Source organism: Poecilia reticulata, linkage group LG8, assembly GCF_000633615.1.
Source record: "Poecilia reticulata strain Guanapo linkage group LG8, Guppy_female_1.0+MT, whole genome shotgun sequence".
Classification (NCBI taxonomy): Eukaryota; Metazoa; Chordata; class Actinopteri; order Cyprinodontiformes; family Poeciliidae; genus Poecilia; species Poecilia reticulata.
Window position 1 is genome coordinate 25,705,480 of NC_024338.1, and position 20,104 is coordinate 25,725,583.

Consider the following 20,104-nt stretch of genomic DNA (forward strand, 5'->3'; position numbering starts at 1 on the left):
ACTTTAATGTTGAATAACTTTCAACATTAAATAAAATGCATCAAACTGATTTTTTTTAAAGAAGTGACTTTCAGAAAATCACATGTTCTTCACTTTCCTCACTTTGTAAACATGTACAATATGTTAGGTAAGTACAAGGGCTGAAAATAAAAATAAAAAATCTGGACAACTTTTGATTGATACAATTTTAAAAGATTGCATAAAAGTCTGTTTCCTTGAGACAAAGTGGAAACACATGATGGAGGTTTGAAATGTATTTGCTGTACTTTTTGAGCGGCTCAGTGCTGCATGTGGACCATCATCATCTACTTACTCTGGAACTTCTTAAAGGCATCCTCACCTGTTTCTGCTAAGGTTTATTTCAGTGACTTGAATCATCAAGGAAAGGTCTTTACTGAGTTTAATATAAAACCTTTTTACTTATTAACTTTTGAAAAACGAGAGATTAAGTTCTAGCTGGGAGAGATTTCTTATTTTCAGAATAATCTTTTGCTCTCTAGTCTTATTTAATTAAGCTGTTCAGATGTACCTGACCTTATGTGCAAATAGATGACTGAGGAGTGAATTCACTTTCAGCAGCATTTGTATCGTTCTTTCAGTGTTTTTAGTGACTAATTAAGGTCCAAAACATGACAAATGAGACTGGAAAAGAAATATTGCACAGAATAACAATGTTTACCTTTAATCTTGCTGATATGTTTTGATTTGTTGACGATCAAAGACCAACATAACAGTAAAAACCAAATTACGCAATAGTAGGAGCAACAAATCGTTTTTGAACCTAGCTCTTTATTTCTGTGAAATAAAATGATTTTCTGCTTCTATGTAAAGAAAATTAGATTAAAATATTACATCAGTGATAAAAATATTTTTATTACAGAAATGTACACTTAGTGAAAAGTATGTTAATGGTTATTTTTAAAGGTAATTAGGTATTAAACATGACTGCATATCCATTCTTTAGTTTCTCTTTTCATTCTTTGATTTACCAGAGTTGCAGTTTGTCTTTGTACTGTGAGAGGAAACTTTCTTTAAGAAAATGAGATTTAAGATGAAAATCACCTCATTGTTAGATACTGAATGAGTGTGGTGATAAACTGCTGCGTGAGGGAAATTATCCTCATGGGGGCTTCGCATTTAGTTTAAATTCAGTGCATGGCATCAGCATCATTGTTAAAGGTAACTGTTATGTAAAATGGCTCATTCTTGTTTACACAAAATGATATTCCACACATCTCTGGGGGCTCCTATTAGAGGCCGGGCCTCAGCCTCTCTTCAATCTCGGTTCATTTAGCAGATATTTATCCGTCGGAAATTGGCTGCAGGTCAGGGGTAGTGCATCAGCAACTTATTGAAAATGCACTGATTACCTTAGTGGGGTGGAAATTTATCCATAGCAGAGATGCATAGGTCCTGAAGACTATTGTGGACAAGTTATAATCAGATTTCTTATTCCTTCTGCATGTTTCATGATTTAGTTTCGCTTCATAGGTGCAAAAAAAATATGATATTTAAGGATTAAAAAAATAGGCGATGTAAAAGTTTGGTGAAAGAAAATCATCTTCTTTTTTTGCAAAATAGTTGTTCTTTTATTTTTAGTTTTTGTTCAAGAAAGACGTGATGAATTTGGATTTTTGTGTAGTTAAAAATTGGACGGATCTGTGCAACAAATGTGCTAATTAGCAGAGGTTAAAAAAAGATATTTGAATGGTTTTTACTCAAAATGTGATGGTACAAAGTTTTCTGAGGATAATGTAGCATTGTCCAAAAATGATTCACAAATTATTTCTTATATATATATAGTTTGCAGTTATGGAGCTATGAAATATTTAAATGTGGTCTTGTTTAATAGTTCTCCAAGTTTTCACTTCATTTGTTTTTTGGTCAAACTGCAAGTAAAAGTGCTTAAAGATCCAAACCCAAAATAATTCTTTAGTAGGTTTTCTGTTATGTGTAGCTCCAACACTGGTGCATTTCTTCAGTTTTTATTAATAAATGTACAGTAATGATATAAAAACACCTGGATAATAAAGTACAAAACTTCTACTTCATATTTAATAGATTAGATCAATAGACGCTGAATCACATCAGTCCAGCTGATCAGCTGACAGAAATAAACTCTAAGCAACAAGAAACTTTGACGGATTTTAAAAGGAACGGAAACATTTCAGTTGTTCATCAGGAGTGCAGCTGTATGTGACTGAGTGATGCTGTGGAAGGTGAAGCTAAAGGAAACTGCTGAATGATCATCTTCAGATCCCTGCAGTGTTTTCATCTGATTGGTTTCTGTGTATAGTCATAAAAATAAATGACACTTCTGCTTGATTTACCAGTACAGCTGCACTCCTTGGCTTCTCTCTCTGACTGCAGAGTCATGGCTTTGTGTTTTTTTCTTCTTCATCCTTCTGGTTCTGCCTGTAATGATGTCCATGCCGTAGGATGCATGGTGAGGCTAACTGGTAGCACTGGGCCCATTATAAATTGGTCTGCCTTGCAGTCCTCCTCTGGCAGAAGTCCTGGCTGATGGACCAGTTCTGCAGGAGACGTTGTGGGGAATTATAAATCACCTCAGCTCAACCAGACCAAAAGCTTTTTAAACATTTGCAGGAGATGTTTGATTTTAAGATCGGGTCATTCCAGTCGGCCTTGGACTTTGCGATCCCTTTAATGTGTGTTATTGTTGCTTAATTTATCCTGAAGTCCATTCAGCATTCTCACGTGGTTTAAACATTGGGCTGCAGCTGCCAATAATACCATAATATGCACAGTGGAAACTTTTTACAGATGTCAAAACTGATTTCCTTATCTTCACTCTTTGGAGTACAGCCAATCATCATCAAGGAAAATAAATGGCCCTGCTGGATTGGTTACAAATGCCATCCAATAGCATGCCAGGTGATGTACTTAAGCATTTCAACTTTTCAATTTACATTTTATTTGGAATCTTTTTACTTTTTACTATTTATTTGGATTTTTACTTTTTATTTGGAATTATTTTACTTTGCAAAATAATCTACAGAAAGATCTCTGACTAGGTAAACCAAGGAATACTGACCTGTAGGTAGGAGGTGGTCTATAGATGGAATCTTGTTTGAGGAGTTTAAAGTTTTATCCTGATTTAGCTACATTATACAACAAAACAACATAAATAACTTGACATGTTTTATGATGACAAAGTGCAGCTGAAACTATGTTTACATACATTTTATCTAAAAAAATGTTCTCATGATCTGACAATAAATCAGACTGAGATCAAATTAGTTATATTTACTAAATGTCAGAATCATAACACAGATTTGTTTCAAATTTATTTGCATACATTAAAATAGCCAAATGTTGATTAATTTGGAGTCTGGACGACGACGTCATGACTTTGTAAGTTTCAGATTAATTGACAACATTTAATAATATTACAGAAAGTAATAATAGAAAAATAATACCAACATAAATAACCTTTTTTGCTAAATAATAAAGATGTCCAACTCTAAGCTATAAAATGAAACATAACAATGAAGAAGAAGTGCATTAATTTAATGTTTTTTTACACATCCAAACGGGGATGTCCTTGTGATGTCACGGTTATCTCAACAGCAAGAGAATGTGGGAGATGAATTATCCTTCATTTGTTCTGAACTGATCTAATTCCATTTAGCACAGTGTTCAGTTGGAGAGGCTTTCATGGAGTCATTATTATGAAGCTGCAGCTTGAATAAACAGATTTTTATGAGCAATTAACAGCCCATAATCCACAAACGTCAGCAGTCAAGTGCATCCTTTCACAGTGAAACGTGCAGCTGCTGCAGTGTAGCTTCCTTTCACTCTTTATTATGAGAGATAAGAAATCTTGCTAAGACTTGAGGGTCAGACTAGGAGTCCAAGTCGAGCTTCAAGTCTTTAGGCAGCAGGTGGAATAATCTAAAATCTACTCTCTGTCCCAGTTTGGAAATGTTTTCTTCAACCCCAAACAAACAAACATCCACCAGCAGGATGTCACCTGATCGTCTTGGTTGGATCAGGAGTCCAGATTACAACCAAAATAAACTGCAATAAGGTCTTCATTTATCTCCATATGTAAATAAAATGACATTTATTTAATGTGGATTGGAGATCAGACCACTAACCTGCATGCTTAATAACCACTTTATTCCGTTAATATAAGATCGCTTCTATCCTTTGTGTCTATAATCCATAACAATTTTAATACTTCGCCACTCAGACATCACATCTTCATGCTCTTTATTCATGTTAAAGGGAGAATTAGAGTTTGTGTAGTACAAAGATAATTTTGAGGATAAAGGGAGTTTTAAAAAAGAGAAATCGTGCAAAGTGCTTCAACACTGGAACCTCCACTTGAGAGACGAATGAAAAAATTGCATCTGGGAGAAAATGTTGCTCTCATTTTGTCATTTTCAGCAGCTAGGGGAGGTGTGAGTTATTCATTTGAGTTTTGCCTTGCAGTGGATTTCCAACCTGATCTGCTGAAGCTTTTTGCTCACAGAGCCTTTGATTCTGATACGTTTAACCTTGGCATCCATAATTAATGTATGTAAATCTAATTTTACCAGAGCTACTGAACACATAATTGCATTTTAAAGCAGAAGCAGGCAAAACATTGACAGGGCTGTTGACTCAATCCTTCGGAGTTTGATCTGCTTTATCACCTAAGAAGTCTAAAAGTGCGTCCTCCATTTTAGACGTGTTGTTACCTGGAGCTGAATTATAATTACCTGTTGACTGTTTATTCCTGAAGAGTGTTGATTACTAATTTGATGGCTGGTGTCAGACTCAACAGGGTGCTCTTTTTATGTGTACCTAGCATGCTCTGGGGAAATCAGTGGCATTTAGCATACTTAGCAAGGCTAATAATCTCTTCTTCAAGTAATTAAACGGCAGACTTAGTCTCTTAGCAAGTCTACTGTCATTTCCCCAGATTCTCAGGACATTTCCTCTTGCATTGCGTGGGGATTCTGTGTGCACTTTGGCAATTAGTAAAGTGAAACTGGAACATCCCACATGCAACATAAATCATCACACCCTGATGAGTTAAAAAGCTCCGTATCAATTGCCCTAAAAACACTTTCAAGAAGACTTTGAAACTTTAGCTACAGATTCGCATGTGAATTGGACGAAGTCACATGCAGAGCGAGAAGCACGCTGCAAGATTCTCACTAACTTAATGTTCTACAAACTCTGAATTCTCAAGAGAAATATTTGATGCTGTATTCATGTGTCTTCAATATTCACTTCACAAGATCTTTTTCTGGTTATTAAGTTTTATTTAATGTGGTAAAATGTCTATGTTTGGTGATTGACTGATCTAAAACTAGTTTTTCAATGGGTGGCTATATGGTGCACACAATGGGACACACATCTTCCTGTACACAGAATATTCATAGAAATATCTCGGAAAGGTGTTTTTTGGTGAATATGAAGGCCGACCTTTGTGTTACTTTTGGTCTCCAGCTTGTTGAGCTTTCTTAGGTCTTTTACTGTGAAGGTGTTTAGAAAAGTCTTGTTCAAATTCTTGGGGCAAACACTGGAAAACCAGGATGTTCTCAAGAAATAGTGCGAATGCTCTGTTCCTTCTTGTAGACAGCATGACTCTCAAATCCAGTCTGTTGTCCATCTCCACTTCCTCCTTTGTCATGATTGTGTTTGACATATTCCTGCTCTTCAGAAACCCTCCTGACTCTATAACTCTTCTAAAAATCTTGGAAATTTGAGTTTGGCCTGGCAAATGAGGTGTTGGGTTGAAAAGTTTTTCTGGGCTTGTTTTGTGACTTCCTGTATGAGTCATCATCAGGTTTTTAGAGTCATTTTGGTGGGTCTTCTTTTATTTCCATTTGTGAATAATGGCTTTCTTCATTTTTCACTCACATCTCAAACTCTGAGAAATAGCTTGTAGCCATTTCCAGGCTCAGAGATGTTAGTGATTTTTTTTTTATAGTAACCAGGCCTGAGTGTTGCAAGTCAAATTTAACTCAATATTCCACAATCTGTTGTTAATTACAGTCTGTTCATGATTAAACTTTTCCACATTTGATCAGTTTATTCTTTTATTGCAATAAGTGAAATCGTGTGAAAACTGCTTTTTGTATTTGTCTTATTTGAGACACAAATAAAAAAGATGATAGGAGTAGGTAAATCAGTTTTAAAGCAATTTTTTTATTGTTTATTTAAGTTATTTTTAATATTTGTTTACCTGACCACAATGAATAATGCTTGAAAGTTTAAATATTTACCTTATCACTACTGACTCAAGCAATTAACTAAATGGTATGCTGTATTTTAATCCTATAGGGCCGAAGAAAGTGGCAGAGATTTCCTTTCATTAAATTGATGTTGACTTTAGAAAACCAATTAAAACATGTTACAAAACAAGACACTGTGGATTTTTATGCCGATGTTTTGTATTGAGACTGAAGCAATAAAGAAAAGAAACAAGTTGCTTCTGATTTTGTATAACACAGAAAATAACCAATAAACTCATGGATAAATGTGTTTAGAAATGTCAAGAATATAAATATAAATTAATATAATTTACAGTTGTTAATACAATTGCGTGCAACACGTTTTCAAAGAGCTGCAGTATTGATCCAATTTATATCGGAAGACTCATTCTGACATAACTCACTTCTGACCTCATTTTTCCTGAAATATTTCTGTACATGTTTCCTGGAAGTTAAAACGTAACAACAGGTGAAATATCTGCAAAGGTTTTAAAGATATAGCTGTTGTATTCAGCTACTGGTTGCAAAGTTTATTTTTATTATGAGTGTTTTGAGCCACAATGCAAAACCAAAGGCAAATGTCCACATGTGAGGACATTAAAGATTAATAATATTAACTTCCTTCTTCATTTTTTTTTTCATCCACTTTGTGCAACACTCCTGTTCCACAATTTGAAAGGCTCCATTTTAATTTTAGTTCTTTTAATATGTTTCTTGTTATTGTAGCTCATTGAAAAATTAACATTTTTTTCCTTAAGACATTTGCAAACTTGGGTCAAACTTGATTGGTTGATTTTAGATCTGGGGTTGTTTCTTGATTATCTCCTCTGTGCTGCACAGAAATCTGAATTTGTCGTCAGTTTTTTCCCCAAACAGTTTCTTTACCAGTGGAGACTTAAAATGTTGGTTCCTGAGCCTCCAGTTGTTGTTTTTTTCCACCAGTGGGCTGCAGTTTGGGTCTTGGTGAAGGGGTGCTGCTGAATAGCACATAGCCGGTTTGAACAAAGCTGACGCCATCTGGGTCAGTTTCCCCTGACTCCTAATTGAAGGCGAGGGGCAGCGACATCCGGCTGATGCCGTTGGAGACGACAGCAGAGCAGCAGCAGGATCCATGACTGAAATGGAAAATGAAACTGTTGAGGTGTAACAGGAAGGCTGAAGGTCAAGGGAAGCTTGAGGGGTTTGTGTGTCTCTGGGTGGGAGAGGAAGATTCTGGATTTGTTTTTGAACTGAACCTATAAAAGAACATGTTCAGTTCATTTGCCACATTCATGATCTCTGCTTGAAACCTGTGAAAGTCTTTATCACTGACCGTAGTTTATTACTCTTCTGATGGAGCTTGTTCCCCAGCTCTGCACGGCGGTGTTGTTCCTTATCTTGACTTTGGGATGTTTTTGTTCACTCTTCAGTAATTTCCTGTCTCCACCCTTGAAACCTGGTGTTTTATTTGTTCAGGTCACCGCTGACCCAGAGTTTATTGGGATTTACCTCAGTGTCATGGTGGGGAAGGTTTTGTCCACATTAAAGTTAAGTCAGTAACACCATCAGTTATGGCATTAATACCCTATCCAAGTGGACTATTATACATATATTCCCAGCCACATATTGCCATTTCATAGGACAATCAAGTCATTGCGTCACCATCAGTTGATATAAATATGCTGTGTATATAAAATATAACATAAAAGAAATTTGACTTCGTAATTTGACCACTTGAAGTGGGGCTTCTGTCTCTTTAAGAAGCTTCTACTCCTTCCAACAATCCACCTTCAGCATGTCATCACAACAATGACAACTAACTGAGAAGTAGTTTGTGTGAAAAGCTAATTGCTGCTGCTAGTCTAGAGGGAGCTGAGAGGGAACAAACACGCATGACAAGAATCAAAGCAACACTCCAAAAAATGTATGTTTTTGATGAGGGAATAACATAACATGATGTAAAGTCCAAAAAAAGTTAATTTTACATAACACCCCCTTTTAAATCACAAGTTGAATCTCAAAAAAGAAGATTCAACTTCAGGAAGGCAGAGAGAGACGAGGGTTTGATCTGCCTTTCTATGAATAGGTTTTGCAGATGACTGGTATGCATCATTAATGTCTGCATAAGACAAATGCAAAGATTTATAGGCTTTGGTGAAACAGTTGACATTCATTTTAAATGTTAAAGGCTTAAAATCTCCATAATCTCCATATATTGTCACTATTGTTGCTCACAGACTTTGGTTTCAGATATAATCCTTCAGTTCTATGAAGCTCAACAGACTGTATTCCCGATACTGTGACTGAGTGCTTGTCAGCGCTCGAAGTTCATCCATCCTATTTGCTAAAGATCTCACATTCCCCATAATGAATAATAAAAAGAGATGAATTGAACTTCCTCTTTCTCTCCCTCCATGTTTCTGCTGCTCTACATCCACAACCAACTTTGTAGAGATTTGGGATTTTGCAATTTAGGTATTTCTTGAGCTTTTGAGGTGCTTTTATACAATTCTCTTGTTTTTCATGGCAGGTGGTAAAAAAAACATCCGAAACAGCAACGTTTCAACCCAAAAGATGGAAAAATCTTAATAATGAACAAAGTAACTGCAACATGCTGACATTTTTCACGGTGCTATACAAGAAATCCACTAAAAATATTGTTCATATTTAACTTAACTGTAGTTTAATAAAAATAAAATGCACCAAACTGGATTTTCCTTTTTAATTTCCTATATATAACTCGTGTATATATACAGAAAGATTTGTATATTTTTACTTTCATAAAAGCAAACTGAATAAGAGCCTCAAGTAAGACCTTTAGAAAATCCTTCACGATTTTGTTAATTTGCATTCTCCTTCATCCATCACTTAGAAATGAGCTTTGTTCCTGTTTCATTACGAAGAAAGTGTTGCTGGGAGATAAGTGGGTGGCCTGCATGCTGCATTACACCTAAGAGGCGGCGCAGATCAGATTAGATCGCCCGATAGCAGAGAAGCGGCTTGTTGCTGTGTGTTATTATGACCAGATGCAGAAATCTGATTCAATAACACGTGGCCTTTATCAGCATCACCCCTGAGAAATATGAATTTAAAGGCTTTTTATTTCCTCCCATATCTCACAGCGCGAGTCAACAAGTGACACGCCTATCTGTGCCCGAAAGCGTTTATGGTCGGGATGTTAGGATCGTCATTACAAAACAATTTCAGAGAAGAAATGTCTTTAGAACCATAAATCTGGAGTGTGTGCTCTGCTTCTGCCATCTAGTGGTGACACAGGAGCTTCTTATCATACTGGCGTAACATTGTTTGTTTTCTGATAACATTTTGAAGATAATTTAAAGTTTGCACAGCCGTAAAATGATCAGTTTAGATATGAAAACATCATTTATTCAAACAAGGTTATATAATGAGTGCTGTCTCTACTCGGCAGTAGATACATTTTCTCACTTGCAATATTTATTTGTTTGCTTCTTTAATTTTTAATTTTGTTTTTTTTCTGGGTAATAAGTGGTGGAAAACAGATGAGAGCAAAAAAACCCTCTAAAACTGGTTTATTAAAAATGATGCAAGCTGTTTTTTCTCTTTATAACACAGATATTCAGATTGAACGCTTGTAATGCAGATAATTTACTCAATTCTACCCCAACAGGCACAACACCACTCCTTAAAACTGAATATTTAAGCAGAAAATAACATAATAATCTGCCTGTAAGTATCTACAATTTGTTCCACTGTTTTGTTTATTTTTCTAATGGAGAAAATTAAGTTATAACATGAAAAATTGCACAAAAAAAACTGCTTCACTCCAACTTCCAGCTTTAACTTTGGCATCATTTCCTATAAAAGGCAGATTGTGGTTGGTGGATTACAAGCCATGGAGACTACTTTGCCATGTTTGATATAATACTGTACATTAAAAACTAATTTTCCAAAAGGTACTAATAAATGTTAAGCACCTGCTTCTTCACTTAAACAGATGGAAAAGACCATGAAAAGACATATTTCCTGGAAGATAACAATGAGTGGGTCTCTTACATCCTTTGTGCTGACATTCATTGTTTCAGTACTATAATTATAGCAGACCCAACCGCTGGCAGTAAAGACTCTTTAGGGAGAAACGTTTTAAGCAAAAAATGTTCTTAAAGGATAATAAAGAAGAGAAATCTCATCAAATGATTAAATCAAAGTTATCAGTGGACTTTGGTTAAAACTGTGAAACTGCAGTATGTAACTTACAAAAATGTGTTTTTTCCGTATCTGTTAAAACTGTCACCATGTTTGGTATGAGACGACAAATAATCTGTAAAAAGATAAAACTCCTCCAGCTCCTACTTAAACTACTATTGCTGTGTGAAGAAATGCACTGCTAACAATCAAAAACAACTAATCAGAGCCAGGAGGAGGGGCTTAGTGCTGACAATCAACGCTGCTCAATGTGTTAATGGCAGAGAAACAACTTGCTGTTCCAGGAAAAATGTTTTTGCGCCATTATCATTGGCTATGTTAACTAGCATTAGCATTCGTTGCAGGCTACATTGTGGTGAACCAGCTGTTGCACAGCAGAGATCAAGGCATATGGGATGAGCAGGAGAGTGATTGACAGCACTAAAGCCCTCCTCCTGGCTCTGATTGGTTGTTTCTGAATGACCGGTGTAATTCTGAAGTTAGTACTGGGAGCACTGGGAAGAAGACAGAGGAGGTCAGTTGTTTCACAAATTGTCTTTAACCCTTTCATGCATGAATTATGATTTTTTTTTTTCAAAGTGTTTTTGGTTTTCTGAAGGCATAAAAAATCTGGGGAAAAAAAATTTAAACAACAGAAAATAATTCTAGGATATTTTCTAGGTTATTTGGAGAATACATCAGTATTATTATTTTTGTTTACCTGCAAGAGTAGAAGGAGGGACTGGATATTCTGTCGGCATTCTTTTTCGACTGTCGGCCATATTGGATTTAACAAATATTTTCTTGCACTTGCAGTGGACGACCAGTAGTTGGCAGTATATTTTTATGTCGCACTAGTGTCCACTTCAGTAGTCTGTGTGCATTTATAACATAAAAATATACAAAATAACACAAGAAAATGTCTTTTAGATAGCTGTCCTCTGCAGTGACCGCTATGCATGAAACATAATGATCATGTTAGGATTTATGTAAAAAATATAAACATATTTTAGAAAAGTTACCATTTTAGATTAAAGAAAACATTTCCAACAATACTAACTTATAACCACAGGTTCTGGTAAGAACTGCCGTGTTTTTCTACTCCAGTGAGATAAAAACTTCACCATCAGCTCCGTCTGCAGCTGAGTTATCACCTCATTGGTAACACCTGTCATCATTAGCTCCACATCAACACGAGCAAAGCTGAGGGAGGCAGCCGTAATGGACTGGTTCAACTGTTTATGCAATAAATCAAGGAGCCATGAAGATGAAACAAGGTTAGAAGTTTTGATCTCATCCTCCTTAAATCTAAAAAGAAGAATTTTTACGACGCACTCTTTCTGTTTTTAGTAAACCAGCTTTATCTAACCGACAGTGAAAAATGTTTCTGATTAAAAGTCTAAAAAGTGGACGCTCTTAAAAACACAGTCGGTGCAACTTCAGTTCAACAATTTATAGCTGAACTGAACTTTTCTCATTCTGCTCAAGCATGCCTTGTTTTAGCCTTAATTTTAAAATTGAAGGTTTACAGGAATAAACTAAAAACATTTTTTATTGCTGAAGTTTTATTTCCCACTCAATGTAGAGAAAATGTCAGTCATTTGGTACATCAGTGCAGCAAATTATTATTCATTTTTCCTGCTTTCTTTAGATTTTAACAAATACTAGAAAGAATCTATTCCTCAGTTGTACATTTTGAAAGATGTGGGACGTCGTCTTGAAATGTGAGGAGAATTTAAACGGTCCAAAGAAAGATAAATGGGTTCCACATCCAGAGGCAATTTCATTCCTTTCCAGCTGAACTGATTCCTATTTCTCCTCTTTAGCTGAGATACAAACTAGAATGACTCATTTAGACTCTCTGCTGTCTAAAAAGTACATTCATAATTAATTCAGACTCTGCTATATTCTAATAAATCATCAGTATGAGCCTCCACTGAGGGTCAAATGAGTTCAGAGTCTGGCTTCTAGCACCAGCTGTACTTACAATGTTTGAGAAACAAAATGAAGCAAAGAGACTAGAATGGGAAACTGGAGATGTTAATTTTAGTCATCAATTTTGTTTTCTAGTCTCCATGGTTAGATTAATGTTTCCTTTTGTTTTACAGGGAACATGTTTATCTTTACAGCTGTGATTCATTGGTGCCTCATGCAACACGACGCCAAATATGTGAGTAAAAAGCCTCGTTATTTATATCTGACTGAATGATTTGTTGCCTCATAACAATACAAATAACACTCAGTCTCTGCACATAGTCTACATGGAAATATATAGATGAACTCTTTGCTTTCTGTGATCTACTTGGAAATGCTCTGTTCATAGTATTTACTAAAACAATGTTGTCTGAATATTGGAACATCAATAATATGATCTCCAGTTTAGCTCCTGCAGATATGAGTTTTTTTATTGAACATGTCAAGAAGTTCTCTCACATGTGAATCAACAGGAAATGACACACAGGTTGTGTCCAAAAACATAGCATGCATCCCCCTGATTCTGACATCTATACGTTTTTCTCTTTATTGAGTCATCATGTAGAAACTGTTGTTCTGTCATGTTATCTGTATTATAAATCATAATATAATGTAAAATACCAACAGATTTAATCTCTTCTGACTGAAGCTCTAAAAGATTAGATTACACTTTTATTCATTAATATTCTTGTTGTGTCAAATCTGAAGCTCCACACTAAGAAATGAATCAGTTAACTTTTTGGTAAATGTTCAGTTTTCTTGTCTTCTGGGCTCTTAAGTTGCTACCTTACAGTTATAACATAAAACATTTTTTCTATAAAATTAAGTCCAAAGTTTGATTTATGTCAATGTTTCGTTCAGTTTCATCTTCCCCTTTCTGATCTAATTCCGTCGTTTTGCAGATGAGGACAGATGTTTTATGTGCTTCCTGCAGCCTCCATGAACACGAACAAGCTTGTAAATTGCACCATATTTTGTTCATCCGTGATGAATGGGGATCAGTTTCCACCCTCGGCACACCTTCAAATGTAACCTGGCTCCATTTTCTCAGCAGAGCAGCTTTGGTAATTAGAAAAGTAGTTACACACTTTAATTGAATCTGCCAACTGCAGAGTCTCTGGAGTCTCAGGCTGCCTGCAGAAGTAAACAGCTGCTTTTAACGGTGGATCTTCCATTGTTTAAAACCGACATCACAGGCACAACAATTGGCTTCTTATCTTTTTAATCAAAATATTTTTACAATGTTGATGGAGTAAAATAAAAATACTGCTTTTCCAACTAGTTTAGTCTTCAGACTAAACTAGTCTTCAGGATGAAGACTAGTTGGAAAAACACTGAACACTTTTGTTCAGTGTGAAAAGCGCACTGAAACAAAAGTTACTGTAAATGCTGAATTATTAATAAAATTAGAGATAAAGTGTGTACTTTTTAATCCGACACTGGAATATTTTATTGGCTTTCCATCACAAGTTTGGCTTGTTGCACTCTGGTTTGTGTTAGCAATTAAGATTCTAGTCAGTCAGTCATTAATGTAATAACCATGTCAATATAAACATTGGTGTTTATATTATTGTTTGCACAAATGATTAAATCAAAGAAGTAACAATGTAAATTCTTCTTTCTGTGACATTAAACAGTTTGGCATTTTCACAGCTAGATGTCACTAAATCTCTGCGTTGCACCTGTAAGTTAATTGCTGTCAATATTAATCTGCAGGAACACCAAAAAGCTGACCTTTGACCTATGAGAACAAACAGTAAAGGTTGCTTTTTAAGAAACACAGGTTGACGTTGGCCGGATCTTGTTTTGTTCTGAGCATTTCAAAGGTTTCTGTTTGTTTCCAGTTTGTCACTCTGACATTAATCCGTCCTCCGGGCCAAATACCAGCAGAACCCRGACAGAGGAGATAACTGACGGAGAGAGAACTCTTAAAACCTTCTGACGGGTTTCTGATGCATTTCACTGCACTGSAGTCTAATGGAGCCAAGGTGAAAGCACACATTAAACATTACAACGCTAAAATCTCCAAGGAAGCAATAACAATAATTAAAGTTTGAGTCAGCTTCCTTTATTATGGCACTTTGTACATGACAGGTTACAAAGTCAACATTCTCGGTTTAGTTCACACARCTCAAACTYTGTCGCATGTGACAAAAACAAGTTAACAAATATGATCTGGAAAGTGTTTGATGCTCACATTCAACACAAAATGTGTTTATTCCTGATCTGTGTTGTCAGTTGGTTCAGATCTTTCAAGTTTTAATATAGTACTGGCATGCCAAAGAAAAGCTCATAGTTGCTACAAACACTCCTCCCCTCTTGTCCTATTGTGTTGTTTAAGCTCTGAAAAAAACAAAAACAAAGTCCACCGACGTTCTGCATAAAAAGTTCTTCAGTTCAAACATCTGTTCTTCAGCCAAAAATACAGATATATTCAAGAAACTGTACAAAATCCATTCCGATTTGCAAAACGGGGACGACGTTGACACGCACACCGCAACATCCATCCACAGAAAATGTGTGCACAATGTTTTTACAGTCAAAATGACGAAGGTAAACAGGTTGCATTGAAGTGCTACGACATCGTTCGTTGGCACACCAGGAGTAACATTTACAGTTTTTACATCTGAGAGTAAGTAAACTGTCGACATGCATTTTCTAAAACCAGCTCAGCGAAAAATATCCCCGCGTTCCATCTGGATATTTCGTTAATTAGTAGCTCAGTGATTAAGCTGCATCATGACTTGTCAGAGGTCTTTCTCTTCTGCAGTGGTTTGTGCGACAGGCTCTTGTTCTGCACATGATGCATGAGCAGCAGGAATAAACTGGAAGCATTTTCAGCAGCTGCTGTTTAGTAAAGCTGTAGAAAAAAAAATCATGCTACTAAAAGCTGATATGTTGCTGTAAAGTTCAACGGTGTGAGGAATAACATGTCTGAGAGGTTCAAACTTGAACTTGTGCAAATTAAAAGCATCCTACAGGCTGTAAACTTTAGCAGAAGACGACTTTTAGAAGGAAATGATCTAATTTGAGATATTTGTCTTTCAGGAAAACTGAGATCTCTTCTTCTGTTTGGATGGGAATTCAGTAAGTAGAAATTCTTCTGAAGATACACACAATTTTAAAAAAGAGTTGGTAATTATGAAACCAAATATGCATAAATGTAACATGCAAAACTATTTATTACTTTGGGAAGTTAGGCAATCAAATGGTCAGCCTTGCTGCAAAACTGAGGTATTTCTTTGACTTCGTCTGCTTGTGGTGCTGCTGTAAATGAGATGGCCCTCGGTCAGTAAACTCTGGGCTGGCCACCAGCCTGGGGGTGTAGAGGCACCGGCTCATGAGAAGACCAGTGCAAGGGTTGGATGCTTCAGGGGGTTGTGGGTATTGCGTTTAGGTCTGCATCCAGCTCAGAGGCACCCAGAAGGAATCGCGCTCCAATCTTTCCAAAATGCCGCGCAGTTCAGCGCAAGCACTGGCCGAGTCCTCCTTGATGAGGACGCGGTCCACCAGGTGTCCGTACTGCTGGTCGATCTGAACGGCAGACTGGCGCATTTCCTGCAGGTCTTCATCCTGAGGAGGAAAACATAGCTGTGGTACGTACGCACTCAGCAGAACTGAAATTACACTTGAAAATCCAAGTTCCTAACTTAGCCTAAAGATTCCTGCCAACGAGTGATTCAGTCAGCTGCTGAAAGTGACGAGTCGACAGAAAATCCTCTACCAGTGAGGAATGAATCTATCATCAGATCCAGGCTGGATTAAGTAAAATGTACCATGATGATGAAACTATATAACATCTTTTTGATCACATTGTAAAAGTTTTCCTGTCTACTCGTAGCGTTTAAAAAAAATAATTTTGTCTTTATTTTACTGGAATAAAAACCTATTGAGAGTAAAAAAAAAACCTTTGTCAAGGTAGTCCTGACCAAAAGGCAAAAAACACAAAACATTTTGTCACTTGAGGACCCTGTGGAATCCATTTTGTATTTTCTTCTGCACTATTAATTTATTTGAAACAAATAGAGAATTTAGCCCTCTACAGTTGCTTATATATATATATATATATATATATATATATATATATATATAGAAAGGAACTCCTAATAAAATGAGTCTATTGTAGTTCAGGACCTTTTATATGTGGTTTAGATTTGTAGTACAATTTTAAATAAGCATATTCACAACATTCTCTTGCAGATAAAATACCAATGCACATTTGTGTCGAACATTAAATTTGTTTTCGTTTATACAAATCCGTCTGTGCTGTTTTTATTCACTTGTCAAAGTTATAAAATAAGTGAAGAATCCTGCCCAGCGCCTGAATACGAGCAGTACTCACCGTAAGGCGCCCGTGTTCGCCCCCTCCTGGTGAGGTGGCTGCACTGCGGCGACGCCGGCTCTCGGGAATCCGAGGTTTGACAAATATAACATATGGCTTGAACTCTCCAGTTCGTAGCCTCTTCAGCGCCTGCAGTGAAGACAGATTTACACACAGAGGTCAGGAAGAAGAGGCGGATCGGCAAAGTCGAGAGGGAAATGTCAAACTGAACACATGTGACGAGACTGCAGCATGTAACTCATTCTGACATGTTATGATAGAATATTTTGGTCTCTGTTCTGAACATTCAAAAATATTTTAAAAAAACCATCTTCTCACCTCAGGCTGCACATCAACTATACACATCTTATTCTTGGCTTGAACAGAGCGGATGGCCTCTATACTGGTGCCGTACTGGTTTTCCTTGTACTCTCCATGCTCTATGAATCTAAGGGGGGAAAAAAGAACAGATATTTTACCCAGAGTAGATGACTGTTCTGGTTTCTTCCATTTTTATAAATTCAGATCAGTTGGACAAAGAAGTTGAAGTGAACAGCTTGAGAAAAGGTAAAGCACACTTTTTCTAAACATGAGATTATGGTAAACTATCTATGGACCTTTACACTGTTGCTATGTTTGCATTGGGTGGATATTAAAGAAGCCAAAGGAGGAAGTGATGCTCTGCAAATGATCCTCCTGTGCAAAACGTACCAAAAGTATATAAAATAATTTTCTCAAATAACAAAAGTAAGAAATTACTTTGTTCTGCTAAAAAGATGGAAATGTTTCATGAATTTAAATCGAGAACATTTTATGTCTGAGTTTGTGAATGAATCAAACTAACAGATTACGCCCTCTGTGCACAAAGCTAACCTGATTCTAAGTCAAATCTAATATTTCTTGACTTGTTTACATTGCAGCCTTACATCCCAATCTCTAACATGAACTCAGCAACTGATGTAAAGGGCAAAAATATCATTGTCTGAATGAAAACATGCTATTTTCTGCCTTACTTTGAACAGAAACACTAAATCATGGTTTCAGATGAGCTGCTGTAAATGTTTTGAACATACAACACTTCAAAACATTGAGATGGTTTAACTATGAACCCGTTTTTATTCTTAAGAACCTCAAATGTAAACATCAAAACAGCCTGAAAGTTCAGAAAATAGCATCAACCTGACAACTGCAGCAGTTCTGAGACTGGAGTTTAGTTTCAGCCCTAACAGACTTCATGGTAGTTCTGAACTGTATGGTAGGTAAACTGCTTAAAAATGTAATAGGACCAACTTAAAAAAAAATAGAATCATAAATGTTTAAATAAAAATCCCTGATGCAGGAAAAACCTACTTGTTGTTTAAAGCGTCTGCATCAAACTGCTGTTTGGTGACAAAGTGATACTCCACTTCATCCTTCTCATGAGGTTTCTTAGGCCTGGTAGTATCTGTGTTAACATTGGAAAAAAGAACAGGGAACATTTCGCTTGTCGTTGCTCGATTCTGTTGGACCGCAGAGTGAAAACGCCGACAGACTTACGTGGAACAGCTACAGCATAACGATGTGGGTTTTCAGCTATCACTCGCTGCTTCAGCTCATTGATTCGCGCCCCAAGCGAACCTTGGAGAGAAATGTTGAGGAGAACATACTATGGTAATATCTGCATGTCATAAATAAAGACTGCGTTTAGAGGCTCTGACTTACCGATCAGAACCACCAGCCGCGGCCTCTCACCAGACCTGTGCTGGTAGCGGGTCACCTCCTCRTAGGTCAGGAAGTCCGTCTCTCCGATCTCCGAGTCCTCTCCGGACGATCCCTGCCGATCCTTACGACTCAGCCGGAAGCTTCTCCGTAAACCAGCTGGAGCAAAAAGGAGCAGCTCTGCTCAGCTGGAGCGCACACACACCACTCCTCACACACAGCCTGAGCATCACGAACAATCTCAGCATCATGCATTRTCAAAACATTTGTCGAGGTGCATATATGCCCGATCAGAAGAAGTTGTTGATRGTGTGAATTTTGAGATTTCATGCTTCAGAGAATTTTATTACATGCAACTAACCAAAACCTGCAAGTTTTGGTTTCTTTTAACAAAGACATTTCATTGACARTATTAATATCGGTCAAKTTTTGTTCAGGACATGCTGCTTTGCAAGAGGTTACAGTGTTGAGGCAGGACACCGAGGACAGCCTGGCCCAGGGAGACCCCGCACTGAAACACTGGGACTAACCGCAGGGTCTCCCACGGCCAGAACGGTCTGGACCCCCCGCCCCCCGTCAGATGGTTGAGCCGGCCACTGTACCTGAATAAAATTCCCAGGAAAACACCTGACCACAGGAGGGCGCCACTGCTTTACACTTAGAAGAGACTATAACCGGTGTTAGAGCATCACACAACCCAGCCTCACACCTCCACATAAAGGTGAACGAGCAACAAACGTGCCTGGTTGAGTGTGCAATGCGTCCAACGCAGGAGGGCCCTCGTGAGGGTGGGGGAGGATGTGAAGGGGAGCTGGTTCTAGGGAGGGGAGGAAAGGGTGGAGCAGCGCACTGACCACAACAACAGGGGCAGTTAGCTAGAAGCAGGGCAGTGGGGGGAGGGGTTCAGGAGGATCCAAACACTGTGAGGCAAAGACAGCGGGAAGAGGAGGGAGGGTTTACGGCTTCAAGCAGGTCGACAGGAAGCASGARTACGGGTCRTTAAGGTGTTTCATGTCACAGCAAATGTGTGGCGTCAGGCTTTCAGCTGTGTTTGGGTCACGCCGTGAGCTCAGCGTCATTCGGKCAGCGGGGCAGGGCRGGAGAGCAAATGACGTTCAAGTTTAAGAAGGGAGATGGAGGGAGGAGGGTGAGCTACAGAGGAGGCTAATGCATTAGCTCCACAAGATCACATTAAGGAGAAGACTGCATCTCGATCATACATACCCATGGCCTGGCTTTCTGTTTTGAATACATGAAATGTAATAATAGTGCATTATTTTACAAAAAAAACTAGTTTCCATTTTATAATTTAGCCTGGTTTCCAGAAAATTAGAATATTAGTAAATTAACCATTTCGTKATTCGGYAAAAAGGGTCTGCGCTTCCCTGACTGTAMCCAACCCAGGCAACTTAACCTCAGACTTTAAACTTAGGACCCCCTTGAAATGTTTTTACATTTTGTCACATTGTAAACTCTTAATCAGCCTAAAAAAAAAAAGTCATTTTGACCCCAACCCAAAGCCCAGAGGGGAGCAGCGCACAGCCAGGCTGCAGCAGGCAAACAAAGCAGAGAGGAAGAGCAAGTCGGAGAAAGATGTGCACACTCTCACCTATGTACTGTCCATTGAAATAGCCCTCACAGTCACAGTCCTCTGTTGGGAGGCAAGCAAGGTAGAGAGGGGGGGTAAGCATTGGGTAAGAGACCTGGAAAAATGAAAGAGGATGGAGGGAGGATGGGC

The 20,104-nt window shown here is 37.6% G+C and overlaps 2 protein-coding genes across 10 annotated transcripts in view; one reads left to right on the top strand and one right to left on the bottom strand.

Moving 5' to 3' along the window:
- asic2 (acid-sensing (proton-gated) ion channel 2) overlaps positions 1-14,899 on the top strand; it is a 132,949-nt gene extending 118,050 nt beyond the window's left edge. The window contains exons 6-8 of the mRNA XM_017306278.1: positions 12,482-12,543; positions 13,250-13,411; positions 14,192-14,899. Coding sequence (XP_017161767.1) covers positions 12,482-12,543; positions 13,250-13,411; positions 14,192-14,257 — 290 coding nt within the window. The 3' untranslated portion in view covers positions 14,258-14,899. The remainder of the gene's footprint in view (positions 1-12,481; positions 12,544-13,249; positions 13,412-14,191) is intronic.
- mpp3a (MAGUK p55 scaffold protein 3a) overlaps positions 14,394-20,104 on the bottom strand; it is a 26,766-nt gene continuing 21,055 nt past the window's right edge. For 2 of the 9 annotated variants that reach the window (XM_008417021.2, XM_008417019.2), the window contains exons 13-21: positions 19,976-20,017; positions 19,591-19,605; positions 18,969-19,034; positions 18,370-18,525; positions 18,205-18,285; positions 18,019-18,112; positions 17,008-17,116; positions 16,690-16,818; positions 14,394-15,920 (exon numbers count right to left, since the gene is read on the bottom strand). In XM_008417021.2, the coding sequence (XP_008415243.1) occupies positions 15,741-15,920; positions 16,690-16,818; positions 17,008-17,116; positions 18,019-18,112; positions 18,205-18,285; positions 18,370-18,525; positions 18,969-19,034; positions 19,591-19,605; positions 19,976-20,017 (872 nt within the window). In that variant the 3' untranslated portion in view covers positions 14,394-15,740. The remainder of the gene's footprint in view (positions 15,921-16,689; positions 16,819-17,007; positions 17,117-18,018; positions 18,113-18,204; positions 18,286-18,369; positions 18,526-18,968; positions 19,035-19,590; positions 19,606-19,975; positions 20,018-20,104) is intronic. The other 7 variants (XM_017306277.1, XM_008417020.2, XM_008417025.2 and 4 more) reach the window with 5 other exon arrangements.